At 45.7% G+C, this 20,397-nt stretch overlaps 1 protein-coding gene across 1 annotated transcript in view; it reads left to right on the top strand.

The window, feature by feature from the left end:
* Window positions 1-1,038: 1,038 nt before the first annotated feature.
* The window catches only part of SHROOM4 (shroom family member 4), a gene marked incomplete at both ends in the record, with an annotated part of 202,497 nt that continues 183,138 nt past the window's right edge, over window positions 1,039-20,397 (top strand). The window contains 1 exon segment of the mRNA XM_079727446.1: window positions 1,039-1,155. Within this exon segment, the coding sequence (XP_079583572.1) occupies window positions 1,039-1,155 (117 nt within the window).

Below are 20,397 nucleotides of genomic sequence, written 5' to 3'. Positions count from 1 at the left end.
GACGTTCTGGCCCCTGTCTAAAAGCCGATTCTTCCAAAAGTCACCACATTGTTAATTGGCCAGCTTATCAATGGATGCTCCTTCCTGTAGGTTTGTTTAGGAGTGAAAACAATACTGCTAGTCATAAACTTTGCTGATTCCTGGCTTGGTCATCTCAGTGGGGCAAGTGCAAGGCCGTGCCAGGAACTCCAGATGACTGGAACATACATGAGCACAGTGCTACCCATAGACGCCAGCACTGAGCCAGGGTGCGGCTGAGCCTGGGCAGGGGGCATCCTCAAAGTGCTTCTTTATTTAAACTATGCTCCGGGGCGATGTTTCATAATGACCCCACACACCTAGCTCATACACACAGAGCAGCCTACACACACAGCCCCACTGTGTTCGCTGGCCTGCTTGCTTGACTTTCCATCCCTCTAGGCAAGGTCCACAAATTAGCAGCTTTGTGACCCTCCCAGGACCCGGTTCTCGGGACCTTCAGAAGAAAAAGGCAGTCAGAGAAACATGAACGCGCTAATCGGGAAACCAGCATTTCAGCCCACTCAGCCACGCGGGCCATCCACACTAACTACTTTCACCTCCCCTCGCCTCGGCTGGCTGGAGGGGCGGGGAACTCTGCAGTAAGGAGGAGAACCAAAGAGGGGGGACTGCTTGAATGAAACAATGTAACAATTGATGTGAAGCCTCGCCTTGCTCCCACTCCCCAGCGATCCTATAGGCGAGGTCCCAGTGACTGCCCCTCCCCATTGCTCCGTTTTCTTGTCCATTACGCGCTATCCCTCCGCCTCTCCTTCTTTCTTTTCTTTCCTTTTTTTTTTCCTCCTTCTCCTTTCCCCCCTCTCTCCCCCTCTCTCCAGCTCCGTGTCATTTCCTCCTTGCGCTCGCTCGCTGCCCGAGCGTCTCCAGCCAGGAGAGTAGGCGGAGCAGGGCGGTGCGGGGTGGCGTAGCGCTGGAGGGCTATGGTGGTGGAGCCGCTGGGGGCGGAGGCAACGTAGCCCCCGCGGAAAAGGAGCCCCGCGGCCCTGAGCCGAGCGGAGGATGGAGAACCGGCCTGGGTCCTTCCAGTACGTCCCTGTGCAGCTGCAAGGGGGGGCGCCCTGGGGCTTCACCCTTAAGGGGGGTCTGGAACACTGCGAACCGCTCACAGTGTCTAAGGTAAGAACTGGCGGCTCTGTCCCAGCGGTGCCCAACTTTGAATGGGCAGGCGGGTGCGCAGGCTGCCATGGGACGCGGCCCTCAGACCAACTTTGAAACTTGTTCGGTGCTGGGGATCAAAGCCCCGACGTGAAGCGTTAGCTGCACTGGTGGGGGGGGGGGGTGTCTGGCCACCAGCCCCGGCGCGGACACCCCTTCGGGGTGGCGGGAGTGCTGGATGAGAATGCGGCCGACCCCGGGTTAGAGCCCCACGCGCAGACACCCTCGGGAGGGCTTGGGGGCCGATTCTGCTCCCCAGTGTCTGGGCGGCTGCTCCCCTCCGTTGGAGCTGGAGGAAGTGGTGGCTGTTGGGGGTTCCTCCTTGGAAGTTCCCGTGCCCCTGCGGGACAGCGAGGGGCTGAAGGGACAGGCAAGGCGCCTTGGCACATTTCTTCACGGCGTCGGTCCCTGGATCGACCGGCGGGCCATCTCGCCCGGGCAGGTTGCGGGGCGAGGGTCCGGTGTGGGAACGGAGATGAGGCATCGGTGGCTTTCGTCAGCCTCACTTCCCACGGCCGGACGCGCGCACATCCATTCAGCCGGTGGGGCGTTGCTGCTGCCGCTTGGGCTCGGCCTTTCCCTCCCGCCGGAGTCCTGCCCCAGCGCCGGCGAGATTTCCTGCACGTTGAGGAGAGTGGAGGAAACTTTTGCGCCATGGAGCGCAGCTGCGCCGCCCGCCGCCCGCCGCCGCCGCCGCCGCCGCCGCCGCCGCCGCCGCCGCCGCCGCCGCCGCCGCCGCCGCCGCCGCCGCCGCCGCCGCCGCCGCCGCCGCCGCCGCCGCCGCCGCCGCCGCCGCCGCCGCCGCCGCCGCCAGGGTTTGTTTGTTTTAGGAGGCTGTGGTCTGCTGGAAGCCAAGTTGCAGCTGAGGGCAGGGGAGAGGAGCTCTCCCGAGCGCTCCAGAATCCCTGAGCAAGCCATCCCCCGGTAGGGGTGAGTGTAGGGGGTGGGGGCCGCGGGGGCTGTAACTGGGAAGAGAGATTTGCAGGACGACTCACCTTGAGGCGCCAGATGGCCAAGGGAGCGAACTTCACAAACTTTATCCTGTTTTTTTTTGTTTGTTTGTTTTTGTTTCTCTGAAATGCCCAAATCTGAAAAGCCCTTCCCCTTCCAACCCGCTCAAATTGCAGTTGAGGTGGAAGACGTGGGTTTGGGCTGCAGATAAAAAGATGTGGTTTCTCTGTGGGGAACAAATGTCACTTTATTGTTTTGGCTTCTTAACGTGGGTCACGTCTCAGCAGGGGGTGGCGAATGCCCCCGCCACACCCCCGCGTAACCTGTGCCCCTTTCGCCAGGCACCGGAGCTGCTGGTTAACTTGTAGGGGGTCCTTCAGGCCTTGGGGGCCACACTGTTAGCAATCCTGGGGTGTTGCCATGGAGTGTACCAATCATCCTGAGCGCCTGAGGCAAAACTTTGAGGGGCTGTCAGGGAAACCTGGGATCTTTAGCTTCCCCAGACACCAATAACCAGCCCAGATCTTCACCAGCACCCCCTTTCCCCATACTAGTCATGTATTTCTAACCAGCCTAAGATTGCTTGGTCACCCACTGTCACGCCATTCCTTTCCCCCCCAACACACACACAAGGCACTACCCCTTTCCCTCCAGTATTATCCGGAGGGAGTAATAAGCTTTTTTTTTTTTTTTTTTTAAAAAAACACTCTCAAACAACCCCTTTGAGGAAGGGAATCCTGGCCTTCAGGAATTTCTTCTAATCAAACTCCTCCTCTCCCTGCTCTTTCCACCAAGGTCAGAACTGTCTATGCAGCCCTCCATGGTCTGGAGGTTCCCCCCTTTCTTTTTCTCCTGACACCACCCACAGACTTTCCAGTCTGCCCAGACAACCTGCCTTGGAGAGGTCATTTTTCACCCCTGCCCAGGGCTGACCCATCCTGAGAAGCACCCCAGAGAGTGGTTGCTGCTGTGGTCCTGGATTGTTTTGTGAGCCAGCAGGAGCATGGCAGGGGGGTGTTACTAAGTATGGGGCAGCCAACAATTTGTGGTCTGGCTGGGGAATTATTTGAGGGTAGATGAGGGTTTCCTTGGCCAAGCTGTTGAGGAAATGACTCGTGTGTTGAGAGGCAGGGTACCTTTTAACGACTCCCTTTCTGCTGAATGTACAGTTGACCCCTATTATATATGAAGGCTCATTATGACACTCATTTGGATATGCAGGGGGTAATATCATTTCTCCCATCTATCCCAGATAGCTTGATTCCTTCCAGTAAAAGCCAGCTATATATAAGCTGGTTAGCCCTATTAGTATATAAAGGGGCCATGGCATTTTTGTAAGGTGCAATGGTTGCCTGTATATTTTTTTCTTGCCAAGACAGTATGTGGCATAGTTCATTAACCCCCTTTTAATTCTTCTACCTTAGTTTTGTTTCCCCTTATGCTTCAGAACAATACAGATTTCTTCTTGAAAATGACTTCAGTCTGTACACATTGGTGAGGATGGGATGGAAGGGTGTAGAAAGAGAATTGTATTGACAGATTGAAAACTTGGGTTCTAATCCTTGCTCTGCCACTCACTAGCCCCAGGATCCTGGGTGCATCACTTGCCCTCCCTGGGCTTAGGTGTCTTCATGTCTACTACGAGGTTCAAGTCTTTAAATAAGACTATGACAGTCTGGTAGCCAATCCTTTATGCCAGTGGTAGGCTCCAAATCTATCATATTTTCTACCACTTGGAGAGTTTCTTTTTTTAATTATTATTTTTATTGAAGTCTAGTTGATTTACAATTTTGTGTTAGTTTCAGGTGTACAGCATAGTGATTCTTTTTTATTCAGGTTATATTCCATTATAGATTATTATAAGATATTGGGTATAATTCTCTGTGCTATACAGTAAATCCTTGTTGCTTATCTGTTTTATGTATAGTAGTTTGTATCTGTTAATCTCATACTCCTAATTTGTCCCTCCCCTTCTCCCTATCCCCTTTGGTAACCATACGTTTGTTTTCTGTGTCTGTCAGTCTGTTTCTGTTTTGTATATAGATTCATTTGTATTATTTTTTAGATTCCACATAAAAGTGATATCATACAGTATTTGTCTTTCTCTGTCTGACTTATTTCACTAAGCATTATACTGTCTAGGTCCATCCATGTAGCTGCAAATGGCAATATTTCATTCTTTTTTATGGCCGAGTAGTATTCCATTATATATGTGTGTGTGTGTGTGTGTGTGTGTGTGTGTGTGTATATATATATATATATATATATATATTACATCTTTATCCATTCACCTGTTGATGGAAACTTGGGTTGTGTCTACGACTTGGCTATTGTAAATAGTGCTGCTAAGAATGTTGGGTTGTATGTATCTTTTCAAATTAGAGTTTTTGTTTTTTCCAGCTCTATACCCAGTAGTGGAATTGCTGGATCATATGGTAGTTCTATTTTTAGTTTTTAAAGGACTCGCCGTACTGTTCTCCATATTGGCTGCACCAATTTACATTCCCACCAACAGTGCACAAGGGTTCCCTTTTCTCCACATCCTCTACTTGGAGAGTTTCTCAATTCTTCCGGTAGTACTGCAGTTTGTGAAGGGGCATGGGGCAATACCATTGAGGGATGTATCCAGTCTTGGCGGCCTTCCACCCCAGTGACCTTTTGCACGCCAGCTTGTGTTTCCAGAGTAGGTGAGCACTGGGTTGCAGACACTCCCTGGTGGAGTCTGGGCTCAGGGAGTAAGAGAGGAATGTTTTGGTGACTCCAAATCACTTGTGATGATCTCAGGTCAGGCAGAGACAGAGGTAAGGTGCCAGAACCATGGTAAGAAATATTGGAGAACCTCCTTCGGTGTCATGGGGAAAAACACCAAAAACGATTTGGGTCTGATGAGGTGGTGTACATGCTTGGAGATAGCTTGTGGAACAGGTGGAGGCATCTTGGGAGTGGAGGAATTTGAGGAAAGATGATTAGTGGGAAGAGTGCATAGAGTGTGAAAGTGTATTTCATATTTGTTATGGGGGATCCTTTGGATCAGGAAATAATCAGGTTGGGGAAATCATCAGTTCCTATAGGCTCCTATGATTTCCCTGAAAGTAGGGAATTCAGCTGCCGAAGTTGTGGAGACTGGTATAGCCTTCTCTTAACAATTAAGTGACAAAAAAGAAGAAATGTTAAAAAACAACTATTATTATTGATTATCCCATGTGTTAAGGGATGGCTTATGATTGCCCCATACAGTGTGATGTTCCCAAAGAAATGTGACCAACTAGAGAATTGGGCCCATGCCCTTGGCGTTATTGATTCCTTTGGTTAGCATCTACCTCGTTGACCCAGGGGGCCTGTCTGGATGAAGTGGAGATTCTCTTCTAATCAGACTTGGCTATTTGCTACCTAGGGGTCCCCCCGTACCCCCTCTACAGTGTAGACAGTCATCCATGAAGTTGGCTCCGTGCACTGGAAACGATCCACTTTGGAGGGTGGGTGACCTTTTCAAGGTTCTGGCGCCAATGATTATGCATCAGATAGGGCCTCTCAGAGGCCTCAGAGATTCAAATTGTATCCTCCTGTGGTGTGTGTGCGTGCGTGTGTGTGTGAGAGAGAGAGTTGCTAAGCTGTAGTGTAAGATTCCTATACTCATTTTGAGTTCTTGGAAATGTGCCCTGAGGTTGGCTGAGGGTGGAGAAAAGAAGGGGTGGAGACCAATGTGGGGATGCAGGAAAAGGAGTACGAGGAAAATTGGGGAGAAGGACAAGACATTGCAGAAACTGGCTCACCCTACATATTTGCCCTTTTCCTGGACCATTTTTGGTGGCAGTCTCTATCTGGCACAGTGAAGGAAGTGGACGCTAGTTACTGCCCTGGAACCATGTAGGGTGGGGTGGGGCAGTAGCCTGGAGGAGGAAGAAGCTTCACCTCCTCCACTTAGTGTGCACTGATGTTCCTATATTATTTAATCCTCTTTGGACCCAAGATTCTATTTGCCAAATGGGGGTCATTGGCCCATCTTTATTAGCACAGATGATGTGAAAATGAATTGGGCAAACCCTAATTCTGTGTGCCATCCTTAGCCTAGGAAAATGGCAGGACATGCTCTTTAAGTTGTTTTTATACCCTCCCCCATCGCCACTATGACTTTATTTCTAGAAGAAGCACACAAAGAGGCATTTGAGATTTCAAGAGGACGTGGGTAAAGTCAGATTCAGGCTATCTTGTGGCTGGCAGTAGATTTGGCTCTGACTTTGAGTTCTGTTGGGTGCAGAGAAATGGTAGTTCTGTGAAACCTTCTTAGTTATGTTACAGGCCAGGCCCACCCCCAGGCCAGGGCTTGGCATTCACAAAGGGACCCTTCATGGGGTGTGCTTCTTGAGAGCTTAGTCCAGCCTGGTTACTTAGATGAATCTCCTCCTCATCTCTGCTTCTAGAATCAGCAAAGATGTCTACTACCTCAGTTCCCCAAATGCTCCTCTCTCTCATGGGGACATGGGGTAGGAATCCATCCAGAGAAATACAAAGAAGGTTGGAGGGAGGTAGTAAGGCAAAGAGGGTGGGTGGTATGTCTGGTAACCCTTGGCTGAGCTTTGGGTACACACTACTTTGGGGCCTGCTGGGCTGTCACAATACACCTGGTAACCTACTGCAATCCACACATGTGCTCCCTGAAGTGAAAAAAGGCCAAGCCTATTAGAGGCTTTTCCTTCTCTAAAACCTCAAAGAAAATAATTCAACGCCAGCTGGAAGACACTTGAATGTTGTCCCTTAAACAGAATTCAGATGATTTTGCCCCTTGCTCTCCTCCATCTCCTCCCAGGAATTTTTTTTTTTAAGAGAAAAGAGAGACTCAGATTTGAGGTTGGTGTTTATGGAGTGATTATCTGGAGGGAACATCAGAATTTTTATAGTTAGGCTCCTTCAGAACCAGGGGACAAAAAGATGCTGACCTGTCTGAGAAAAGTTAATGAAGAACAGCAGAGATTAAGTCAAGGGCTGCTCTCACTAAGCACCCTCCTTCCCCGCCCCTCACCAAAGGGCAGACTCAACTCAGGCCTGCTAACGGAATGCTGTTCTTTGAGGTGGCTGGAATCACAGGTTATCAGAGTGAGGAAGGCCTTGTGGAAGTCACCTGGTCTTAATCTTAACCGATCCATGTGCAGTAGCCCTGAGCTTGTTCTCCTGTGGTCACGGGGGAGCTCACTCCCTTCTTAGCCAGTCCATTTCAGTGTTGAAAAGTTTTGACCATAGTAGACAGCTTTTTCTCAGGTTGAGCTGAAATCATTCTCCATCTACTTATTCTCTATGGGTCCTATAGCTCTGCCTTCTGGGACCACACAGAACAAGATGCTTTCTCTTACTTAGGACAACCTTTGGGAGGTCTGAAGACAAAGACTGTGTCTCTTTGTCTCATTTTTCTAGGCTAAAGAGCCTTAGCTCTTTCAGCTGTTCCTTACAGGATCTGAGATCCAACCTCCTCCCACTCTGGATGCACTCCAGCCTGGCCATGTTCCTCTTGAGTTAGGGAGCCCACAGCTGAATGCAGTAACTGAGGAGAGCCTGACCAAAATTAGGTAGGACCATTCTTTAAAAAAATACAGCTGAAGACCACTTTGGCTCTTTGTGGCATCCATGCCATACGAAGACTCTGTGTCAAGCAAAGCCTTTTAGTGGAAGTATCTGTGCTGCTGCTAAGCCACACCTGCCCAAGGCCTCTACCTAGGCACCTGGGACAGCTACATAAGAGATTTAGGAGGGACACATCTCATCACTCACTATGTATTTAGAATTGCCCCTAGCCCTGCCCCTAGCCCAGGTCAGCCTTGGAAAAAGTGTTCTAAGGGAGATGATAGAGAAGACACAAATCATGAATTCCAGGAGCGTATATATTTCTACAAAGAGTTACAGACAAGGAATTTGTATAATAGAAGAAGGAAGTGGCATTTGGCGAATAGTGTCAAAATCAGACCTCTAGAACATCAGATTGATTGATTGATTTTTAACCAACTGCTGGCTTGGAAATTGTAGGAATAACCTCTCTGAACTTAATTTTCCCCTTCTGGAACAAATAGGTGTCTCCAAGATTGAAGATGCTGACCCTATGTGACATACAAGCAGTCTCCAACTTACAGAACCCCTCGGTAGGAATTTAGACACAGCAGTCCCCAGCCCTGTCAGACGTTTATTTCTGTGCACATTGCCACTGGCACTGGCTGCAAATCTCCTATTGTTGCTGCCATTCCTGTGTTCTGAGGTCTTCCGTCTGTACCTGGAATACCCACAAGAGTCGTTCCTTCTGGAGGTCTTGCACTGACAGTCTCGCCCCTCCCCCACACCCTCACATCTAGCAGTTTGTCACCTGAGTTGGGCAAATACCTTTTCTTGCTCCTGAAGCCCTGATCGGGGAGTGTATTGAAGTGGAGCTTAATCCTCATTATCACTGAAGGATGAGAGGCCTGGAGAAGAGAGTTAAAGTCTAGGAAATATGTCCCCCTGACCCTTATTGATAGTGGCCACGTTCAGAACAGTTCTGGAGAGACCTCTTTCATCCATAGTGTATCACTGATGAAATTACAGAACCTAACCACCATTTACAATATTCTGTCTATAGGGAACTGCATTCAAAGCTCCAAGCTGCTTATTTACGAAAGGTAATCTTGGAAAACAATCCGTAAGTCAGGGACAACAAGTGCTCTAGATATCTGTTACATAGACGTAGATGAGTTTGGGGTTTCTACTACTATCACTGCCCAGGTGCTCATATCCTTGATCCTGGGGCCAGATTTGTGTGTACATGCAGTGTATGCGTCATTAAATTTCTCTCTGAAACTGAACTCCGGGTTTACCTGATTTATCTTGTAATCAGCAAGTGACCCTTTTATATGACTTATGTTGGTAGCTAGATCACTTTCACTCAGTTTCTGTGAAGGCAATATTTTGTTTCCTGGTGCTCCCCTGAAATACCCGCTTCAGACAGACTTCAATTAAGTCATCAATGAACAAGCTGAGATATTATTTTTCCCTGCGAAAGACTGTGTTCCAAGGACTGGGATGGGATAGAGGTTTGTCTCCTTACACCCCTTCGCCCCATCCAGTGTAAACAAGCCAAGTGGAAAGATTATCTTAGGCATTAGTTTTGCAAGGGATGATTCGTTCTTCCTCACATCACACTGGCATGTTTACTTGGGCACATAGCCATGCTGGCTGGGCACTGAAATTGCAGAGATCAAGATGACTTCGTTTCTCAAAGAGACTAACTCCTCCCCATTGACTTCACCTCCACTCCCTCCTCTTTCAGTGCCAGTCTGTGACTATGCCATGCCATGGGATGAGCACTGCCTGGTAGCAACAGAGACAGATTTTCCATGCATCTAGGCTACCCTTCTTTCATGTCCAGTCTGTGGTTCCCAGCCCCCACCCACCAGCACCAAGTGGCTTGAGGCCTACATTTGGGACTGTCTCATTCAAGTGTCACTGCTTCTTGGTTCATTCATTGTCTTCCCTGCCCGCTGTCCAAAACCCAGCTTTTCTGTTGTTGTTTTTCTGTTTTGGTACAGTGGGCCCTTCTAGGCTGCTGTACCAGCTCTGTCCCTCTTGGCTCAGCCATACTTCTGGTGTGGGGAGGTGGGGGAGAGAAGTTCACAGAGTTAAGGTTGATAAAGTGTGAAAACTCTCAGCAAATTGGTAGCTGGATCAGGGGGAACTTTTCTCATACTGTGTCTCTCTCTGTCCTGTTTCAGTGGAGGACTGGACCTTTGTCTCATTCCTGATCTTCTCTTATCAACTCGCTGAGTAATCTTGGCATGTTATTTCACCTCTCTGTACCCTCCTGTTTCTTCTCAGCCTCTCCGAGGGGCAAGCTTCTGCTTTACTGACGGGATGCTAAGAGCTCCAGGATCTTCGCTCATGATCTAGGCTGTGGAAGTGTAAAGGCTGACTGACAGCAGGCAGTTCTTCCAGGGCTTAGCTTTTCTCCACGCTCCTACTTCCTATGTTTCCAGAAGTGGCTGTTTCCTGGTATGTTCTCAGGGATGGCATGCCGCATGGTCTGTTAACTTTCACTCAAGTCTTTTAATGTTACATCTGTGAGGAATGCGGGAGGTGGGACTAATTTGACAGGATCAAGGGTTAAGCCCAGTGATGGACAGACCCTTTGTGGTGTCTTCTGGCCCCCACCCTAACGCCACTCAGCAGATTCCCAGCTGTATGGTCTTCTCTCTTCCTGAGCCTCTGGCAGGGAAGTTTTGAATGGTTCTCCTATACTGCCTTTCACGGTCCATCAGAAATTGATTTTTCTTTTGGGGGAGGGGGTTGGGGGTGAGATGAGGTAGACCTGGGAGGAAAGCTCGTTCAACTAGTTATTCTGGAAAGGGGTTAGAGTCTCATGGCTGCTGCCCCATCTTTGCTTATGAGAACATGACAAGCTAAAGCCTTGTCTTTGTTGGGCTGCCTTGCTGCTTTCCATTTCTTTTTGTTTGTGTTTGATGTAAGTAAAACCTCCTCTGAAAACTTCTGCAGGTAGGCAGTTTTTGATGGCATATTATCTCTGACTTAGAGGGTGAGGGATGATATCTTGGAGACTCAGGGGAGAGTAAGTATCAGTTCTTGACGCTCATGTTCTTTGAAGGACTTGACTGAGAGTTTGGAGCTCTGTGTTCATTTAAATTTGTAATCAGGGAGTAGCAAGGCAACAGGAGGAAAAGTGGACCAGGCAGGGACCTGGATACTCCACTTGTGTGGTTGTGCCTCATTGGATGGAGGTAATGCCATTTGGTTGGATCTCAGTAACCTCTTGAACTAAATGGGTGATCCAAGCATAGATATGGGGGGATAGGAGAGGTAGTGGACCTGCTATGTGGTAAATACTGCTACTTCTAGGTGTTTTACATATATTCTTATTTAATTTTTACAGTAACTCTTTGAGGTAGATATTGATCTCCCCATTGTGTAGATGAGGGGACTGAGGCTCAGGAGAAGTTAAGTAACAGACTCCACATGGATGAGCTGGCATTCAAATTGACTTCTGTCTGACTCCATATCCCAGGCTGTTTCAACACTATCATGTTTACATAGGTGAAAGAAAGAGAGAGAGAGAGAGAAAAAGAACTGGATAAGAATATGACAGGGGGTGGTGAATGAGAGAAATTAGAGAAATGTAACTTACTGCAAAAATTGGTACTGTTACCAGTCCATGCCCGTCAGGGGTCAGGGTCAAAGGAAAGGTTTTGTTTTGTTTTATTTTGTTTTAAATCTCAAGTCAGGGTAAGAAGTATACGCTTGGATTCAGAAGACCTGAAGTTCAGTCTTCGCTTTGCTGCTCAATATTTGTGTATGACTGGGCATGTCATTTTCCTCTCTGTGTCTCCATTTCCTCATTTGCAAAATGAAAATAATAAAACTTGCATTTTTCCCCAGCAGGGAGGGAGATTGATTTTATCTTTTATCTCATATAAATACTAGATGTGTATGTGATTGAAGAAAGGAAAAGCATTCTACAGGTGTCCCTTATTAAGCAGAAATGCTCTTAAGGGAATTCTGAACTTAAAAAATTAAGTGTATGAAGTTACCAAATCTTTGGAAGTTGTATGGAATGGCAGGACATCTTTAATGTGACGTTTGCTCCTGGCAGAAGTTGGAGGACCAGACATGATTTCTGGCTAATGTTTGAAGAGACAGCAATTTGAAAGGCTATGCTAAGCCTTGTTTGGCTCCTACCTAAGAGCTCTCAGTTAAGCCTCCAATCAATCAATCAGTCCACCAGTCAACACGTATTTGTTGAACACTTTGTAAAGTGCCTTACCCTAAACTAGAGAATACAAGAGATAGCCACCATGGAAGACCTGTTCCCTGGAAATGACAGTTTTGTTGAAGAGAGGCACTACTGCAAGCCTGGGGAACAGAAACCTTAATTTAAGTGCTGAAACCATGGGCTAGGATCTAAGAGCAACATTTTAAAAAATTTATTGAACTATAGTTGATTTACAATGTGTTAATTTCTGCTGTACAGCAAAGTGATTCAGTTATACATATACATACATTCTTTACATATTCTTTTCCATTATGGTTTATCACAGGATATTGTATATAGATCCCTGTGCTATACAGTAGGACCTTGTTGTTTATCCATTCTGTATATAATAGTTTGCATCTGCTGATCCCAAACTCCCAATCCATCCCTCCCCGACCCCCACTTGGAGACCACAAGTCTGTTCTCTATGTCTGTGAGGAAGAGCAACATTTATTCAGTGAGAAGAGATTTCATTGCAGGCTGATGTGGTTAGGGAGCTTTGTGGAGAAAGGAAGAATTGAAGCTAGGCCTTGAGGGCTATACAGGATTTAGGTAGGTTGGGGAGGAAGAAAGGCATTCATTCCAGTTAGTACAAGTGCTCCATGTCCTAAGGACTCAGGCGACAGGCCAGTTGGTTCACCCCCACAGTGAACTGAGTAAGAGTATGAGCTCCCCAAGGGCCAGGTATGTGTGGTTTCTTCATTTATTCACTTATTAATTCACGCATTAAATTTATTGAGTGCCTGTTCTGGGAGCTGAGCTATACTTCCTATGGCCTGTGAAACCAGCGCAAAGCCCCATAAACGTCACTTTTATTTGCTTTCTAAAAATACTTTCATAGGGCGTACCTTGGACCAGGCACTGGTTTTCTATTTTAACACATATTAGCTCCTTTATCAACCCCATTTTACAGATGAGGAAATTGAGGAATAGAGAGGTTAGGTAACTTGCCCAATGTAATACTACTTGTGTGGCTGGATAAGTGGATCAGTGAAGATCTGCTTGTGTAATGAGACATAAGGGTGAATGGATTTGAGCCAGTTATTCTGAAGAACCCAGAACATTGGGGTATAGGATGGATTCAGGTTGGAAGTATGTAGCCATTTTGTTGTTTTTTGGAGGATTAGAGTTAAAGTTTTCAAAATAAAGCATCTAACACAGTACCAGCCATATAACTGCTTTCACGAGGAAAGACCTGTACTGAACAATTGGAGATGGCATTATAAAGGAATCAGTCATCTTGGCAACGTGCTGACTGTTGTTAACACATTAGCAAGTTGCCAGAGGTTGTGGTAATATACACCATTTGGATCTGAAGAAATGAGGGAGAGGCAGGAGTTAGAGATGAATCCAGTATTTCTAATCTAGAAGGCTCTAGGTGGTGACGGAGATTGGGAGGGCTAACCAGGTTTAGTTCAGTTTTGGATCTTCTGAGACCATAGGACCATCAGGGAAAGGAGTTCCATAGGCAGTTCAGAAAAAGAAAAAGAATTTTATTTAAGGCCACTGGTCAGTTAAAACAACAAATCATTATTTTAGGAACATAATGGTTAACACAGATGATTTACTAATCTGCTGATTGTTGTGGAAATGACTTAATTGCCAGACAATCTCATGCCCCAACAGACATTGGAACAGGCCTGCATTGTTATTTAATGGGCTTTTCTGGTCATAGTTTGGTCTTGCTATCTCCTCCAATCTGCAGGCTGCCTAGTCACCTGAGGTATTAACTGGTTGAAGTTCTTTCTGCCTAACTTAGTACTTTCAAGTGATGGGGAAGTCCAAAAATCAAACAAACAAAAAATAGAAGAAGCTGTCAAAACGCCAAAGTTCAGACATGAAGCTGGAAATGTTAAAAGATTCGAGGCTGTTAAAAAACATCAGTTGTCTTGCCAAGATATTTAAGGATTGTTTTCGCTATATGAAAAGTAAAATGTGGAGGCTTCGTAAGGCAAACTCGACTGGAGTTTCAAGTCTGGATTGCATTTTTGTTGTTAGTAGTTTTATGCTCTCTGCATGGGGGAGTATTATTAATCTGTGAATATCATTGTTCATATTTCTGCAGTAGCATTGGTTCTTAAAATGTGACCTTTGAAAACGCATTGTTAAACTTGCAAATATGATTTAATTGTTTTCAGTGATGTCCTCACCGTACTTTCATCCTGAGTTTTATATGAAAATAAAAAAGAAACTAGCACAACATTGTAAAGCAACTATACTCCAATAAAAATTAATTAAGAAAAGGAAATAGGGATTTACTTCACAAATTCATTGGCTGCAAATATGGCTGGAAAACATCACTTTATTATTAAGAGACTTCTGCACATTTGGAGTGATTATCTGACCCAAACCCTAGACTGGATGTCCTGTATACTTACAGAAAATTCTCAGGAAAGGTTAACTTTCCTACCTCCATCCTTCTTAGATTTGCTTTCTAGATCCGTTACTTTTTTTGTACAGCATCACATGCTTTTCTGCATGGGGAAAAACTGAAATTCAGAATGTTGTGAAGATGCTTGTGCCATGGAACTTGGTCTCTTCACTCCCTCCCTCCTCTTAGACAAAACTCATTTCATGCTAAAAATCTAATGGGCACATGGGTTCCCTTTACCTAACTCTGACCAGGTGAAATAGCTTGTAATTTATATTTGAAACTGATTTGAGTATCTAGCTGCTGGGGTTTTTTTTGTGAAAAAGGCTACCCAAGTGCTCGGGCTTTTTTTTTTTTTTTAACATCTTTATTGGAGTATAATTGCTTTACAGTGGTGTGTTAGTTTCTGCTGTATAACAAAGTGAATCAGCTATACATATACATATATCCCCATATCTCCTCCCTCTTGCGTCTCTCTCCCACCCTCCCTGTCCCACCCCTCTAGGTGGTCACAAAGCACCAAGTGCTGGGGCTTTTGCAAGAACCAGCTTGCCAGTTTGTCTCTGCTGTGTGAGCGCTGGTGGGAGGATGATACTCTCCCTTTCTGGATGTAAAGGGTTAAATATGTAATTTTCATGTTTTCCCATGCCTTTGGCTGGAGAAATGTGCAGTGTTCTGAAACCTGCCCAGGCCCTGCACATATTGTATCTGCTTAAGGAAGGTTTTGGCTCTTAGCCCTTCTCAGCTGCATTAGGGTTCAGGTTTCATCCTTCTCCCCTTCCAGCCGCTAATAAAAGCCAAAAGAATTAAGGATCAGGGAGAGTTAATTCCCACTGCTAAGACCCAGGTGGGGCCCTTCCACCTCCCATCCCGGCTTCTAGGTTAGAGCCCTAATTTAGGGCTGAGCTCTAGTCTAAGCCTGTAAGTGACAGTGATCTGGAACAGGCCCCAGAAAAGCACTTGACAATCAGGTTTTGACTTATGTTGGCACCTCTCTCTCTCTCCCCCCTCCCTCCCTCCCTCTCCTCCCTCCCCCCCCCTCCCTCTCTCTCCCTTCTCCCTGTTTCCCCTCCAGCTCCTTTGTTGGGATCATAGAAGAGACCAGGGGCCAAGCCAACCGATGCTATTACAGAAATGGAAATGATGTATCATAGTTCCTTTCTTCTAAACTGGGAGTCTGGTATGAAGCTTCTACTTTTTTCTTAAGTCCCTGACCCAACTTCAGTACAACATTAGGAGTCTCATTCAGAATAAGAAATGTCATTGATATCTCACCCAACTTAAAAGAGATGCATAGTAATGAGCTCTGAAATTGTGAGCTCAGACAGAGAAGGCAGCTTTGAGGGAGGATCTTGCAAGAGCTGGGACAGGCAGGAAGAAGCATCCCTCTGGAACAACTACACTATTGTAGTGGCCTCTTCAATGGTTTCCCTCCCTTTGATCATCCCCCCGCCCACTTAAAATTATTTAATATTTCCCTGCTACCTCCAAAATAGAGCCCAAACTGCTTCAGCCTGGTGTAGGGACCATTGTCCATTGGGCTCGAGTCTTACTTTCTAGCATTCCTTCCAGGACCCAGATTCTCAGGCAGAGTGTTTTCCTCTCCACTCCCGCTACCAACACACCTGGGAAGTTCTGGCCTCCAAATTTCCCATCGCGATGTTCCTTGAGTGGTTCGGCTTCATGTTGCCGACTCAGAAGGCCTGCTCCCCTCTCCTCTCCCCTCCCCTCCCACTTGGGCCTAACCTTCAAGCTCTACTCAGTCTGCTCCTGGTGGATGTAATCTCTCCCTTTTTGGAATGCTGGACTTCTGATTTTCCAGTAGAAATTTTGGGGGACTTTGACTGCCCTGTGTCTGGTTTGCTGGACCAAAATCTTCTAGAGGACAATGGCTGTGTCTTCTGTATCTTTACTATCCTCAGCACAGAGCAGAGCAGATTCTCTGTAATGGTTTGCTGGAAGAGTCAAGCAAAACTTTTGTACTCAGTAACTGGTCACATCCCCCTTTCTTCTCCCCATTACAAGTGAGAAAGCAAATATGACTTGAAGAGCTGGATATACTAGCCGAGTTTTCCAGTCTTTCTGAGAAACCTAGTAAGTGGAGTGAGCCTTGAATGACAGACACATACGAGCTTGGGACAGAGGGAACAATTAGAAGGAAGTAGTGGTACAGGTGGACATGGAGAGGGATCCCAGGTGCAACCCTGGATGAGAGGGGAGAGGGCGGCAGTGGAGGCTAGGGTCATCTACCTGCTTGTCCAACAGCTGCCTCGAGTTGGGTTTGCAGTGGTTGGGTTTCTTGCCGCTGCAACTCCTGTGTGTGAGCTGTGTTCCTGAGGCTTGCATGTGGGAGAGGCCTGCTGGCTGATGATTACAGCATTCCCTTGCTGTTGGGAAGCGTTGCTGCGAGACTCTTAAAACAGCAGCCACCCCTCTTGTTGCTATGTGTTCAGGGAGGGGAGAGTGTGAGGCTTCTGCCTGACTCAAGTGTTTCATCGCTTCAGCTGAAGCAATGTGAACCTACTCTGTGTGTGTGTGTGTGTGTGTGTGTGTGTGGGTGTGTGTGTGTATGTGTGTGTGTGTTTTCACTTTTGCTTAAGCAAGCCCTAACGTGTTCTGTCTGACTAGCCTTGGATATGAGTCACCGTCTGGTATTTATACCCAGTGCCTTAAGTGTCCTTATTATTTGACCATGACGTTCCTTTTCTCACTGTTTTACTCAAAGCTGAGAATGCTGAAAAAGGCCAAAAGGAACCTTCTCTGTCCCCCTTCCTAATGGGGGTCTCATCTAATTGACAGCTGTCTCTGTGGAAGTCAGGTTATGTCAGGGCACTAAAGGAAACACATCAAAACTCACACTGGCAGTACTGTGACAGTTTAAGATACACTGTGGGGTCTTCTCTGAATTTGTTCCTGCCCAGACTAGTGCTAGAGAGTTTGATTGCTGGAGCAAACTTTAGGAACAGGCCTCGAAAGAGACCCCAGGGAAATGTTTATCCTCATCAGGATCGCATAGTAAGTTTGCAAGGAGTACAGCAATCTGAGAAAGTCTTAGAGGAGATAATTCATAATTAATGTTCCCATTAAGGTCCTTCTGAAGTTGACAATTTTGTCTTGGGAGGGTGCTCTTAGAGTGTTGGAATGTTAACCCCATCAGGGGCACTGTTGTTATCAAAAGGACAGAGCCTCAGAGAGGAAGGACACGACTGCTAGCATGGTCATTTGGAGGCTAAGTAGGCGGTAAATCATTTGAGAATGAATTAAAAGTTCAAAGGGCAGGAAGGAATGCTTTGGGTGACCTCATAGGTGTGTGAAAAATCAAAGGGATGGCTGATGTGCTTTTATTTTTTGAGGGCTGGTTCGAAGGAGCAAGAGAATGGAAGTACACAGTAGGAAATTGTCGTCACTACTTTCATGTGTTTGGGAGTCAACTCTGGGATGGGGATGATCAAAGCTACCATTGATTAACTGCCAATTACATTCTGGGAATTTTATGGGCATAATCTCTCATCTTATCACTACTGTAAATTAAGTGATAGGATTCCTATTTTACAGATGGAAAAAAAAAGAGGCTCAGAGAGGCCAAACAACATTCTCAAGGTAACAGAGCCAATAAGTGGTACAGCTGTGCTTTGAACCCAGCTTGGCTCGACCCCAAATCCTATGCTTGTCCCACTATACTTTGGAATTTTGTGTCAAATCCTCTTTTTGTGCCTCACGTTCTCTTTCTAATACCAATATTAACTATTCCTCTGCCCGCGTTCTGCATGCCGTAGCATTGGAGAAGAGGCAGGTCACACAGACCAGTCATTCCCAAGCTTTCCTGGAAGGTTTTTAAATATGTGAATTAGACTCTCAGGATTCAACAATATGGTGTTTGATATGTACTTAGTAGTGTCCCTATTCTAAGAGGCAGAAATTGAGGCTGAGAGAGTTTCCAAATTCCATTGGACTTGTAAGTGGCGGAGCTGGTATTAAAATTCAGATTTTAGAGTGCCTTTTCTTCCCAATGCCCATGATGCCTCTCACACTGGGACAGGGGAAGTGATAAACAAAAAACTCTTCAACTGTCTGATGGACAGTGTCTACTTGAATAACTTTTCTCTTCTTTTATCTCAAACCCCAATATATCAAAAACGGAACTTGTTATCTTCCCCTTGCCAAACAGGCTCTGTCCTTGGCCTCCTGCCTTCCACTCAGCCAGCATTGAAATCTTGGAGTCACTGCTTATTCATCCTCTATATCCAATCAATCACCACATGCTGTCAGTCCTTCTTCCTTCAAAATAGCCCTCATATCTAACTCCCTTCCTTTCAAATCCTGCTACTCCCACCCTCTTCCAAGCCCTTATTTATTTCTGGATTTCTGGATTCCTGGCTGGCTTCCCCGCCTCTAGGCTCACCCCTTTAAAATTTACCCACTTCCTCTATCTGAGAATTTTAATTTCCCTGTCTGTACAGTGAAGAAGCTGAACTGGCTGGTTGATCTTTGCGGTTCTTTCCAGCTCTGATATTCTAGACCAGCAAACCCACCATTGACTCTCTTGTACTGCCCTCTCTCACTTGAACAGTTGCTCTGTCTCCGTGCTTAGTCTTGCATAAAACTCTCCTCCATATTGGTCCTAGCATCTTTATCCGAAATCAACTTACAGTTGAAAGGAATCTTAGAGGCCTTTCAAGTTGGCCAACACTGACCCACTGCCTGACTACCATTTATGACACCCTTGACTTTGGTTGACCAGGCTGTGCTTGAACCCTTCCGTTGATGGTAAAAACTCTCTCACGAGCCAGCCCTTTGCACTGTCAGGCAGCTAGAGTTGTAAAAATCTCCTACCACAAATTGACAACAATTACCCTGCCTTTATGGCACTCTATTGTTCAAAACTTTCTTCATTTTGATTTAAGTACCAACCCCTCAAGTTTGGCAACCCAAGTTCTCCATAATATGGCTTCTACCTTCTCTCCTAGCCTTAAATCCTGGATACTTCCTTTGCACTTCCTCCAAAAAACAAACAAACAAAAAAGGCTGACATTCGTTGCACATTTACTGGATGCCAGACACTGTTCTAAGTCATTTTACATGTATTATCTTATTTAATCCATACAGCAACCATATACATTCCTATTGTTCTTCCCCATTTTGCAGAGGAGGAAAACGAAGCATATGGAATTCTAAGTGATTTACACAAAGTCTCACAGCTAGTAACTGGTAGAGCTAGGATGTTAATCCAGAAAGGCTGTTTTGAGAACCCGCGTCCATAACCCCTGCCATACACAGTAAGCCCCAAATGTGACAATTCACAATTTCCTAAACATACCCAGTGCTTTGTTCATCATCTTCTTTCAACACCTTCTTAGTCCTATCTACCTGACTAAACCTTGCCTATTCTTTGAGGCTCAACACAAATCATACTTCCTTCTGGTACCATTCTACTCTTATCTTCCATCCCTCCATTCTTCTTCCGTTTTCCTCCCATAAAATCCTTATAGTTTTCTTCATGTCTCTGCTAGAGCTCATCATGTTCTTTCTAATGAGCAGTGTGAACCTGTTTTATATTCCTCATGGAGATTTTTTTTTCATATTTTAAGTTTATATGAATCTTTGCTTTCTGAATCTGGTTTCTTTCTTCACCTCAAAGTTGCATTTCTGTCATTGCCCTGTAGTTTGTACATTTGTTCCCAAGTACCATCAGTGACAGGGACAAAAACCCAACAGTTCAAGCATTGCCATCTGTAGTAATATTTTATAGTATATATTGCATAGTAATGTAATTTATATATTTATTACATTTATATTACATTTATAAAATGTAATATGAATTATATATATTTATTAATTATATATTATATTAAATATTTATTTATTTAAACTGAGAGCTGAATGAGGAGCAACCTAAAAATAAGCAGGGATTTTCTTAGAGCCTCTATTCCCAATATGACTGCCTTAACATTTATTACTTCTCATTTTCCCTCTTCCTAGCCCATTTTTTGCTATGCTATCTACGAAGTGATATAAATTTTGCTTTTTTACATCCATGGATAGATGGATGGAAGGGTAGATACTTTGCCACTTGATCTAGAGATTGTGAGTGTGTGTGTGTGAAGTG

The sequence above is a fragment of the Hyperoodon ampullatus genome (genome assembly GCF_949752795.1).
Source record: "Hyperoodon ampullatus genome assembly, chromosome: X".
Classification (NCBI taxonomy): domain Eukaryota; kingdom Metazoa; phylum Chordata; class Mammalia; order Artiodactyla; family Ziphiidae; genus Hyperoodon; species Hyperoodon ampullatus.
This window is presented reverse-complemented; position numbering and strand designations above follow the sequence as displayed.